The following is an 11,894-nucleotide window of genomic DNA, read 5'->3' on the forward strand; positions in this document are numbered from 1 at the left end:
GTCAACAGTAAAGCAACATGGAGCGAAGGCGGTGTGCATTTCACTTACTCTTTTGACTGGCCTTACTCTTACTTTGAGGAGAGTAATACTGGGAAAATAATATTGTTTTTCTCACTGAAAGCCATTTCCACTCTGTTTGACTGTTACTTAAGTAGATTAACCTTTGGTTTTATATCTTTTTGTCAGGAAAATACTAGTACAAGACTGAGTTCATATCTTTACTTGTTAAATGTGTATTTTTGACCTGTAGACTTGTAGGATTTGTGGAATAAAGAAACAAACTTACTAGAAATGAAAATGAATGTTTATTTTTGTTCATTTTTTAGTATTTCATACAGCTGACTAGCAATTACACAAGCGTGATTGGGATTAAGTCAACGGACAGGTGAAAAGTATAGACAATGATACATTTTCATTTCTCATTTTAAACAAAGCTATTTCAGGCAAATTTGAAAAGCATAAAATTCAAGCTGCATCAATCTCTCCCATCTCTTGGTTGTCTGTGGAAACAGAAAGAAGATGTTACACATATGTAGTATCTGCACAAAAAAATCACAAACACAGGCTGTAAATTGAGGAGATGTGTTCGTCTGGTGTTCTGGTTTATATGCCTTTCACTCATCCCAGCTACATGCTTCTGACCCTGATCAATTAAAATATATGACATTTCATTGTTTTTTGTTTTAAACCAAATGTTTCCACTAAAGTTATCCTGACAAAGCTTTAATTGGTAAAATAAATGTATAGGAACATGATTTTCTATTATAATGAAGTAAACAAAATTCGAAAACATCCGAGCTTATTTACTTACTTTTTCTAGAACAACTTGTTCCTTTGCACAGGTATGGGCACATTTGAGCCTGTCAAACAACAAACAGAGAGAAATCTTTAAACGCTGCTGCATTTCTTTAAGACACCACATGAACATCTGAGTTTGATGAACAGTTTGATGTACTATATCTATGTTGGTGTTTACTAGTCTCCATGATTGTTCTGTGAAACTAGTGGAGGTAGAAAAGTAAGCCGGGGGCTGAGCAGATAGGTTGAAAGAATTTAAGGTCTTCAGCACACAAAGCAGATAATTAAATAAGCATGCTCTCGTGGTTATGATATTCTGAAGCATATTATTATCTATAGACAATAATACCAAACAGAAATTGCTTCCTCTTCCCTCCATTTTGCATCACCCAATGTCAGTTTTGTGTACATATTTGATCTTCAAACACGTTTTACCCCAGTGACGTTGGTTTTTCTGCTTGTTTGTTAACAGGATTCCAGGTTTTTGTGCTTGTCCCAACTTTTTCTATTTATATAATTATTATTTGAGGAGGAGACAGCTTCATAGTACAGTTACATTTTGTTTGAATTTTGAAAACCTCTCAACCTTTAAGCACAAATGGGTGCAGTAGTAGGTTTGGAAACTAAAGGTGGTGCAGAAAAACGGCAAGTAGACTGGCACTTATACAGTGTTTTTGTGCTCTAATTGAGCACTCAAAATTCTTATTAGCCAGTCGCACAAACATTCATGTAAATGCTCTTTCTTATACTTAAGTACCAGACACACATTTGCACAAATTTATCAATAGCGACTCAGAGTTCAGTATCTTGCTCAAGGTCATTTCAAAATACTTCTTGGTGTTGTCTCAGTCTGGAGTATCACTTCCTGTTCTATCTTACAGTGGTATTTTTGCATTGCTTATCTGTGTAGCCAATTTAATTAAAAACTTATAGATAACGTCTTATTTCATAGTGTAATCTTCCTGCGCTTTATCCAAAGCACACTCTGTTGAATCACCCACTAATTATATTTACAGTGTTCAGTCACTGTGTCTTTAGGGATTCGCTAGCTTAGCATTAGCTCTTCACCTGTCTCTCCTACTCTTTCCTGCTCAGATGTTTAGTTACCCCTTGGCCTACTTTACTAATAACTATACTTGTTATAAATGTAGCTTGTTTGTAGCTCCGGAGGCCCCGTCAGTTCTCTTCCATCGGATTTTCCCGAGCAGTTGGGAAAACATGATTGCTGAGTGATGGTGAGGAGGAAGCGTAGTCCTAAATAGAAGCCCCCGGTACACTACCAACCCAACCATGTGTTGAAGCATTTTTCCCCACATGGCGACACACCTGGAACATCTATACATCCATCCATTTTCTTCAGATTCTCTGGGGCCGGGTAGCAACCTAAGCAGAAAAGCCCAGACCTCCCTCTCCCTAGCTCAGGGGTGGGCAACTCCAGGCTTCGAGGGCCGGTGTCCCTGCAGGTTTTAGATGTGTCCTCGAACCAACACAGCTGATTTAAACGGCTAAATTAGCTCCTCAACCTGTCCTGAAGTTCTTCAGAGGCCTGGTAACGAACTAATCATGTGATTCAGGTGTGTTGACCCAAGGTGAGATCTAAAACCTGCAGGGACACCGGCCCTCGTGGACTGAGAATGCCCACCCCTGCCCTAGCTGCCTCCTCCAGCTTGTCCAGGGGAACACCAAGGAGTTCCCATACCACCCAAGAGATATTATCTAGAGTTGGATGTCTCGAGACTGGTCTTGGTCTCGAGACCACTTTTACGTGGTCTTGGTCTCGACTGACTTTGGTCTCGGTCTTGGTCTCGCTGTTTCGGTCTTGCATTCTCAAATCGACATAGTGTTCGGGAGATTTGGAGTCAATATTAAACCCAAAGTACTTACTAGCTAACTGACTGGATGCCCATTAACCTTATAACTCCTGTTGTGTGTGTGTGTGTGTGTGTGTGTGTGTGTGTGTGTGTGTGTGTGTGTGTGTGTGTGTGTGTGTGTAAAAACTGAGATGTTCAGAGGTCTTGCTTCATGGTATCGAACAGCCCGCACAAAACAGGTTCTTTATGTTTTAGTTTAAGTGCTGATGTAAACCACAATGTTCAGCAAACATCTATCAGGTCATTGGACTGTATTTTTTTAAAGCTTAAGTATGCACACATGGGATATATTAAAAACTGACAAGCCGTTTGAACACATGATGTGAAATCACTTCATTAACCTGCTGGATTTGCCAAAAGTTCAAATATTTATACTACTTTGGCACATTACTCCTAACTTATTAAGTGGCTCTTAGTGAGGGTCATGATAATCAATTCAATTGAGCAGAAGTGACATTCTTACTTCGATTCGTCCAAATTCATGTGAGTTTCAGTCTGTTCAGCCTGTTTCTGTGTAGCACCAAGCAGCAGACCTAAACCTGGATGTGCTTCTGGCTTCTGCCTCTAATGAAAACGGATGAGTGTAAAATGCAACCATTGTTTGTAGTTTGCTGCCACCTACTGAGTGAAAAAAGAACTGAAGCTGTAAAAAGTCAGTATTCCTAATGATAGGCTTCGTTTTGTTTCAGTTTCAGTTCACTATACAGCTCATCAAACTGTTTTCCCTTTACGTTTTGATATAATAGCTTTTTAGTACTACTGAGACACATACTGCCTTTTCCTTCTGTCAGAGTAATATTTTCTTGAGCTGTGTAACTGGATTGTTCAAACATAGAGGTAGTTTGGATTCACTGACACAGGAGCCATACGCCCTTTCTGCAGTTTCTATGCTTCCTTAGCTCGTTTATGTCGCCATTGTTAATCCTGTCCTGTGCAAACAAAAGCTCAAGCTACACTTGTCTGACTGACAGAAGGTTCAAGAGAAGGACATTTGCTCTCAACTCTTTCCCTGTTGAAATGTTATTCCAAGGAAGTGAGTTTCCTACAGGGTATGGAGGGTTAGTATGTGTTAATGATTTCAGTGTCATGCAGGGGAAAGCAGCATTCAGTGGAAGCTTCTCGGTGACTGTTTTAAATCCAAATATGACCCTTATTTGTGGCGCATGTTAACATACGGTCAGCTCAGGAGTTAGTATCAGTGATGTGGTTGTCACGAGGTTGCGCACAGCATCACCGGCAAGGGGGCTTGGTTTGAGAGGTTTTTGGCATCTGTGATGTGATTTACAACCATCCACTCATGTACAGTAAGAAGCCGCACTCACAACCGTGGGCATCAGCAAGTTGGTGAAATTTAAACAAAACAAAACAGCGTTACATCCGAAACTCTCTTATTGTACCCAAAATACAAATTTTAGTGATTACATGTGGCTTCATTAATTATGTTCAAAAGGATGAATACATAACGCAAGTAATAACTTTATGATCAGTCAGTGAATGAAGGAGCTCAAGAGTGCAAATATAGTTGCAATAAAGTGACAAATATGCCCTTTTATGTCAAACAAAGACCGAAATAAGTGGCATCAGTGTGAGGATGAAAATGAGCGATCCAACCTCACACTGCAGATATCAGGGCAAAGCACAGTGGGGGGGTTGCAGTCTGCACGCACAAGAGGGCTAACAACGCTGTGAGTGACGGAATCCACCCAAACTGAGGAACAGCTTCTTCCCCAGAGCTGAAGCCTGCACTGTTTGCACTATAATATAATATAATATAATATAATATAATATAATATATCATGTTGCTATTTAATGTTTTTTGTTGCAGCTGCTCTGTGAGCCAAGCTTTCGTTGTCTAAATTCAATGGCAATATATCTCTGCACCACACGATGGCGATAGATTCTCACAGACAGTCTGTGCTCTGCTTCCGCCACCAGTCATCTTTAAATCTTTTTTTTATTCAATGAAACCTTTATTTAACTGTCCATCTCGCAGCATTACTTTAAAAAAAATCATATTTAAATACGTAAATAAATATAAAAGCCAAGGGTAAAAGAAAAAGGTAACAATTATAAGAATACACGCAAAAATTCACATACATATATTGTTTTGAGCCTTTTTGTTGGTGCAGTCTGATATTGATTGTATGTGCATGTGCACATCCTTAAAATAATGACAGAAATATGGTGTTTTGTTAGTAAACTTACATTTATGGATCAAAAATTTAGCTAAAAGTATTAAGAAATTTATCATAAAAAAACATTTCTCATACTTCTTGGGGAACTTAAAGAAACAGAATAAAACATTTTCCCATCGTAAAGAAAACTCCCTTAAAATATGGACAATAACAAAGCTGCTAAATTCCTTCCAGAATCTCTGTGTAAAAGAACAGTACCAAAAAAGATGTGTCACAGTTTCTGGATGATCCCCACAGAAAGTACAATTAGTATTTATGTCCCTTTTAAATTTGGCCATGTAGTGACTGGCTGGATAACATTTATGTCGAATTTTAAAAGAGACTTCTTTCACCTTATTTACAATCAAATATTTATGGGGGACCATCCAGACTATCTTCCACTTGATATCTGGAACATATCGGTTCCAATAAGATATTATATATGGGAGAGAGACGATATCTTCTTGGAATAAACTACGTATTCTCTTATTGCTGTTACCAAGTTCCTGTGAAAAGCAGATTTTTCCTATTGGTGACTCAGCTGGATCAGGGAGAGTGACTGAGGTAGAGATCGAGCTGTCAGTGTTTTTATATAACATTAAAGTCCCTGAGGGTATGGCACCAAGCACCATTGAGAATTCCTGAACACTGATTGGAAAATTATATAGTGCAATAAAGTCGTTGTAAGTAAGTAGTTGTCCCTCTTTACTAACCAGCTGAGCCACCAATAGGATCCCATTTTGGAGCCAAGTTTCCAGGAAAAGTGATTTAGATTTCTATAAAATCTCTCTGTTGTTCCAGATGAGGTATTTGTGAGGTGAGAAGTTGTGTTTATAAATGAGGGTCCACGCTAAGAGGACCTGCTTATGGAAGGATGAAAGCTTTACAGGGAGTTTCTCAACATTGTAATTACAATTTAAAGTAAAATTAAAGCCACCAAAACGAGAGAAAATATGGTATAAAGTTCCAGACAGAGGTAGGGTTTTAAGAAAATGTTTGCGACGTCGAAAATAGCGACAGCCATCTGGGACTTTCTAGTGGACGACTTCATGGCTGCGCCTTCACCTGGAGACTGGCGGTCCATCACAGAGGGATTCCAGGAGCGCTGGAACTTTCCTCTGTGCTGTGCAGCTCTGGATGGGAAGCACGTCCAGACAAAGGCACCCCATATATCATATAGGAGACACACACTTTGATATACACTAAATATTTATTGCATTTCTTTTTTGTGGTGCCCAAATTTATGCACCTGCTTGATTTTGTTTAAACAATTATTGCACACTTTCTGTAAATCCAGTAAACTTCTTTTCACTTCTCAAATATCACTGTGAGTCTCCTGTATGATATTTAACTGACATTTTTTATTGTAACAACCAACGATTTATACAGGAAAATAATGTCTATTAACAAGGTTGCCCAAACTTTTGCATCCCACTGTATTAGTATATTTTGTCATTAGTATAATATGAAATAACTTCTACATGTGTCAAGTTGTGTGCCAACATTTGCTGTGTAGTAGAACTGAGACATTAGTCATTATAAAAATTTATTTGAAATAATATTAAAATTCTCAAACAGAAAAACATTAAACATAAATATATAAAATATAAGTATTTACAGAGAGACAGGAATAAAAAGGACCAGCTGCTCTCCAGAGCAGGAACAAGGCTGAGGAGGAAATGCTCCATTGGAGACTGGTGTGGTCTCTTCAGGGACTCCAGGATGGCCAGCTCCACCGCCGATGGACCGTCCTGGGACCCGTCCCTCATCTGCCTTGGAGCCGTCCTCCTCTGTGGGCCTGTAAAACAGCACAAAACACAAAGAAATGAGAAGACTGCTACTAGATTTTAATTTCAACAGTGAAAAAAAACAAAAACAGGATATAATCAGATTGGTTGTAGATATTTAGTAAAGGTGATCACAAGGCAATCCCACCGACTAAAAAGGTATCAGTGCTTGCTGTACATACCTGTGGGTGCAGCAGCAGGAGCTCAGGGACTGGGGAGCCAGGAGAAGCAACAGGGGATGCTCTGCTGCAGAATCAGTTGGCTCTATCAATACAGTATTAAATGCTAACAGGTTGAATATAATCAGAGAAAGTATATACAGTGGTCCCTCCTTTATTGCAGCAGGGGTTCTCAGAATAACTAGCCCCTGGCCACGCACTTTATACACTGTTTTCCCCACACACATGAACATTGGTCACAGTTCTCACAATTGATTCTCAAAGTGCAAACCTTTGTAGATTGCAAAACGTAAAAGTATTATTATGCCGCGTTTTGTCTTCATCTGCCCGCCACTTTCGTGCGCCCTTTCCCCTCGCGGTGCAGGTGTCTATTTCCGAATGAGGCTCATAGTTATGGGTGTTTTTGTGCTGTTTTTTCTATTGGACGTGATGGTTATCAAAACCAAACATGATAAATTTGGCAAGCGCAGGAGACACGACACGGAGCAGATTTGTCAATCAGGCTGCAGAATGCAATGCTGTACGGTGCAAAAAAAAGAAAAGAAAAAGAAAATCAGCGGAAAAGCGAAGCAGTGACAGCGGGACCACTGTGTGCTGCTTATTAATAAAGAAAATATATTCCTATATGACAACATGCATGAAAGCAGAACGGTATTTGTACGTCAGTGGGAAAATAGCGGTGGCTTGCTAGCTTTTGTGCGGCTTCCCCGGGTCAGCGAAAACTTAAGAGAAAACTTAAGAGAAATGAATGAACCAGGTTGCCCTTCACATATCTTCCTCCAAGCTCGGTCCTTTATATTCCTGTCTCGGTCCAGAAAGCAGCTGGTGTCGTGCAGCTCCAGGTTGTTTGCTACGGCGTTGATTAGCCTTCCTTCCATTGAAGAATGAAGGGGTTTGGCTGGATCTGCCCCTTTGACCTAGGTCACAGCCACGTCACCAGGCTCCTGATTGGTTGTCGCGGCACGATTTGACGCTGGAGTTCAGATTTTTCCAACTCCAGGTAGACGCGTAACGCGCGTATGCACAAAATGCAACACAAAAACTCACGCGCGTGGTTTTATTCGCGAGTCAAACGCTCCAAACGCGCTAGACTGACGCGCGTTTCAGGCGTTTTGGCGTTTTGGCGACACAAATCTGCTTCCGAATTTTCGCGGGAGCCGCAATCGCGGGTCATCGCGCTTTTCCATTGACTTTACAATTAAACCTGACGCTCTGTTCGCGTCTATCGCGTTCGGTGTGAACACACCGTAAGAGCTTTTTATAGAATAAATTGCATGACTGCAGTGAGAAAGCAGTAACATCACGACAATGTCAGTAGGGAGTGGGGAGAGGGTTTTAGGAAAGATTCGAGTGCCCGGTCTTACAACTGCAGCACAGATCATAATAAAATTGCTATTTGCTTGGGTATTACCTTCATGAATGACATCCATATTACTAGGAAGCAAATTCTGCATCTTCAAGTTAGGATTTTAAGGGGGATAAGGGGCGGGGACACCAACTGATGTGCAACTTCTACTAAAGCTTTAGCATCATACTAATGATTCTTGACGCCAGCGAGGCTGACAAAGTGGTGTAACAATTTGGTTTTTTTTAAAGATAGAATTTCCTATTACTGACATCATTTAGAAACTAGGGTTTGACTCCTGTGTGAGACCGTAATTTTCTTTATTTATGTAACTTTTGTTTTCACTGGCAGTTTAGTGTTAGGTTAGGACAAAAAACAAATTAGGAAGGTTAAAGACAGAACATTACTAGATTGTGGTTTTAATTAAAATGTAGCCTGTGACAATGCTGAACACATGACAAGCTACTTTAAGGCATATCACCCAGTTTGTAATATTGCTAAACATTTCTGAAGGCAGACGAGTCATGCTGGCTGGGTCAGTGTCATTTTTGTTGTAATTGATGTCTGGTTTGTTCTGTTCCCTAGTGATGGGTAGGGATGGGTACCAGTAATCCTTGAAATAGTAATAACACAGTATCCTCAGCAAAGATGAATTAAACAAGTTTTATTTTAATGGAAGTTTACTTCAAGTCTTAGATTTTTACTGTTTTTTATTTGATTACTTTAAAGTATATGATTACATTTGAGTAATTAAATAAAGACAGTTTTGATGGAGCTCCTGAGCCAGCCCAAGCTCTCTATGAAGACGAGGAAAAACTCCCCTGGGGGGGCCAGATTGACGGGAAGAAACCTCGGGAAAGCCCATTCAAAGAGAGATCCCCTTTCCTGGGATGGCTGGGGGGGTTACAGGAATTCCAAAACACTGAAATTTAAAGTGGGCCAATTAAAAAAATTTTTTCCTGAAAAAAAGAAAGGTAATTCATACATCACACATAAATGATAACGTCTGAATTGTGTGCGTTTGTGTGTGTGTGTGATAGGCTTATCTCAGCCAAGTGTGATGCTGTAGGTCCTCCAGCGTCGGCCGCGTCTCCGGGACTTTGGTTAAACACGCGTCCAAGAAATCCCGGCAGTCTGGAAAGAAAGGAAAGAGAAAAAACATGAAGATGATAGTTCCAGTGGTCCAAGCCATCAGTCAGTCTTGAAGTGTGACGTTTTCTTACTTTTGGACAGATGTCTTTTGAATTTCAGGCGCTTTTTGAGGAAGCTCGTGGTGTCAAAGTCCCCCGCATGAAGCGCTTCGTACAGAACCACTCCCATTTGCCATACCGTGGTGGGTCCACACCTGTAGCAACTGCGCCCGTACCACTCGGGAGGGGAGTAAATTTCTGTACCTAATAAACAGACACAATTGCAATTTCTTCTAAAACAAAAGGCGAAAACTGTGACATCTGTGAAGAGCAAGAGCAGAATATGTTACCATAGAAGAGGCGGTACTGCGACCGCTCCTTAAAAAAGCAGCTGAGTCCAAAGTCGATGATACGAACACGCGGTACATCTGAGCCGGTCTCAATCAGAATGTTCTCACTCTTGATGTCCCGGTGAAAGATGTGTTTATCCTCCAGGTGCTTCGCAGCATCAACCAGCTGCTTCAGAATGACCTGGAAATAGAGCAGGGCGATATGACCAAAAATATTCATCACGATATACATTTGAAAAGTTGCGATAACGATATAACTGACGATATAACTGACACTAGACAAAATACTTTACAACTCCACAACTTTATTAGTGCAAAAAACCCCATCAATATATTTTCACTTAAACAAGCAGCTGTTTTTTTATGTCCATTAAAGTTATATAAAAATGTAACAGTGCAAATTCCTCGCTGACAGTTTAACCAAAAGGCATTTCCAGTGGAAACTGGCCGACATATCCTCAGCATAACCATGTATAATATCCACAAAACTTAAAAAGAGGTTATACACACACAATACGGTAATATCATGTTGAGGTGCAGTACGTATCACTCCGCGAGGCGCCTGCCTACGATAGCCGTAATGCTCCGACAATCCATCGAGCGGTGCGGCTTTGTAGCTTAGCAAAGTCGCCGTGCACATAAAACCGTTTCGAGGTCAGTAAACACAACCAGAGTTCATACATAAGGCGCACGGGATTATAAGGGGCTCTGTCGAGTTTCAGAAAATTCAAAGGGTTGATTTTAAGTGTGCCGTATTTTCCATACAACACGGTAATAACGACGGCCTGCTAGCATGCGCTACCAAAAATTGTGCTTTGTTGTGTATCTGACGGACGAAAGCTAAACCAGTTCCACACCACTGAAGCTGCAGCATTTTTACAAACCAGAAACTTAAACAACTGAGTTAAATCAACACAACTTTTTCATATTCAATAAACCTGTGCATTTTGTGTTCATAAAATGCGATTGAAACATGTTCAGATGAAGTAAGTTGAGCTCTTGGAATATTTTAATCCTTCACAATTTTGTCATTTTATTTCAACAGTATTCAATAACTTTTACCCCAATACTACTTGGTCACTTAAATACTACATGCTGTCTTCATATTACATAATGTTCAACAAAGTCTAGATCCTGGTTACCATAAAAATTGAATGGGTCTTCAACAACTACCATCCTTCTATCTTTATCCTGGTTGCAGGAGGGCTGGGAAATAACCCTGAAGTGATAGGTTACAAGGCACGGTACACCCTGGACAGCTGACCAGTCTATCACATAGAAACAAACAACCATTTGCAACAGCACTAACCACCATGCCAACAATCTAGGAAATGTAGGAAAGCTATGATTTCCTGTATTTGATGCAGAATTGTTTTGTTTTGTAATAATACACAATAAATAGCAATAGCAATAGCATGCACGTGGTGCGTGTGTAGTGCCTCTTATAACTCCTGCAGTTTGAAATCTTGTGCGATCTTGTGAATTTCATGAGTTCAGCAACTAACCACTCTCACTAGATTGTATCAGCTCATCTCAACAAGAACAAATTAAGTTGTTGAATTTCGTACAGATTCTTCATGATTTAATTACGTTCATAGAAACATGAAATTATTGTGTTCAAATTACAAGTTAGACTTTTTTAATGTAACAACCACCCAACTTACTTTTTTTGGTAAAAAACAGTAGAGGTGGCTGCTCGACTTGACTGAGATGGATGCCTTCCTGAAACCACGATCTAAAGAGCGCGAGTCTGAAACCCGTGCAGTGTCGTGGTCGTGGGATTTAACATTGATATATTATTGACTTACTTCACTTGAACATGATATAAACAATTTAATCTAGCCTCTCTGCATATCATGTAGTTTCTACACTATGTAGTTACACTTAACTTTAAAGCATGAGGCAATTGTGTTAAATACACGCAAGATGCTTACGTAAATCCAAGAGCTGGCCAATCCCTTTTTTTCAGTGTACTTACCTGGATGATTGAGCATGTATCAAGACAATGAGTCATTTACTTTAGTAAAACTGTGTAATGCAACAAGAAAAGAAAAAATATCCGAACTATAGCACCGACTTTTAAATAGCAATCAAGCCCAATAAACAGTTTCTTTTGTTAAAAGAGGGGCCTAATGTCCTCCACAGTTATGTGAGATGATAAAGCCATACAGAAAATGATTACTTCAAGATATAGCTGCTAAAAGTCGTTCTACTACCGAAATGTGTATGTATCCTCTCCTGATTTATTTCCAAAGTTTAC

General features: G+C 39.8%; 1 protein-coding gene and 1 long non-coding RNA gene across 5 annotated transcripts; both read right to left on the reverse strand.

The window, feature by feature from the left end:
- Positions 1-286: 286 nt before the first annotated feature.
- LOC146719270 (uncharacterized) lies at positions 287-2,629 on the reverse strand. Its single transcript, XR_014921288.1, has 2 exons — positions 812-2,629; positions 287-500 (listed from the first exon to the last, which is right to left on the reverse strand). It is a non-coding gene; the product is annotated as an uncharacterized LOC146719270 (long non-coding RNA).
- Positions 2,630-5,909: 3,280 nt separating this feature from the next.
- On the reverse strand, positions 5,910-11,863 carry LOC146719271 (serine/threonine-protein kinase pim-2-like). Of its 4 annotated transcripts, none has more exons than XM_085462643.1 (5): positions 11,613-11,863; positions 9,635-9,815; positions 9,378-9,548; positions 6,813-9,288; positions 5,910-6,641 (listed from the first exon to the last, which is right to left on the reverse strand). In XM_085462643.1, the coding sequence occupies exons 1-4, from the start codon at positions 11,646-11,648 to the stop codon at positions 9,197-9,199; spliced, it is 480 nt and encodes a 159-aa protein (XP_085318769.1). In that variant the 5' UTR covers positions 11,649-11,863; the 3' UTR covers positions 5,910-6,641; positions 6,813-9,196. The 4 variants fall into 4 exon arrangements, with proteins under 4 accessions (XP_085318769.1, XP_085318786.1, XP_085318778.1 ...); XM_085462660.1 differs by lacking the exon at positions 11,613-11,863 and adding an exon at positions 10,777-10,943; XM_085462652.1 differs by lacking the exon at positions 11,613-11,863 and adding an exon at positions 10,145-10,590.
- Between the last annotated feature and the right edge of the window lie 31 nt (positions 11,864-11,894).

This window comes from Copadichromis virginalis, linkage group LG1 (genome assembly GCF_057382275.1).
Source record: "Copadichromis virginalis isolate Kocher_CV1m ecotype Utaka linkage group LG1, C_Virginalis_male_GT1.1, whole genome shotgun sequence".
In the NCBI taxonomy this organism is placed as follows: Eukaryota; Metazoa; Chordata; class Actinopteri; order Cichliformes; family Cichlidae; genus Copadichromis; species Copadichromis virginalis.

Coding starts and splice junctions, on each gene's coding strand:
- LOC146719271 (XM_085462636.1), bottom strand. CDS start 9,866: ATGTATATCGTGATGAATATTTTTGGTCATATCGCCCTGCTCTATTTC. Junction 9,549..9,634: donor GCAGTACCGCCTCTTCTATG/GTAACATATTCT, acceptor TCTGTTTATTAG/GTACAGAAATTTACTCCCCT. Junction 9,289..9,377: donor CAAAAGACATCTGTCCAAAA/GTAAGAAAACGT, acceptor CTTTCTTTCCAG/ACTGCCGGGATTTCTTGGAC.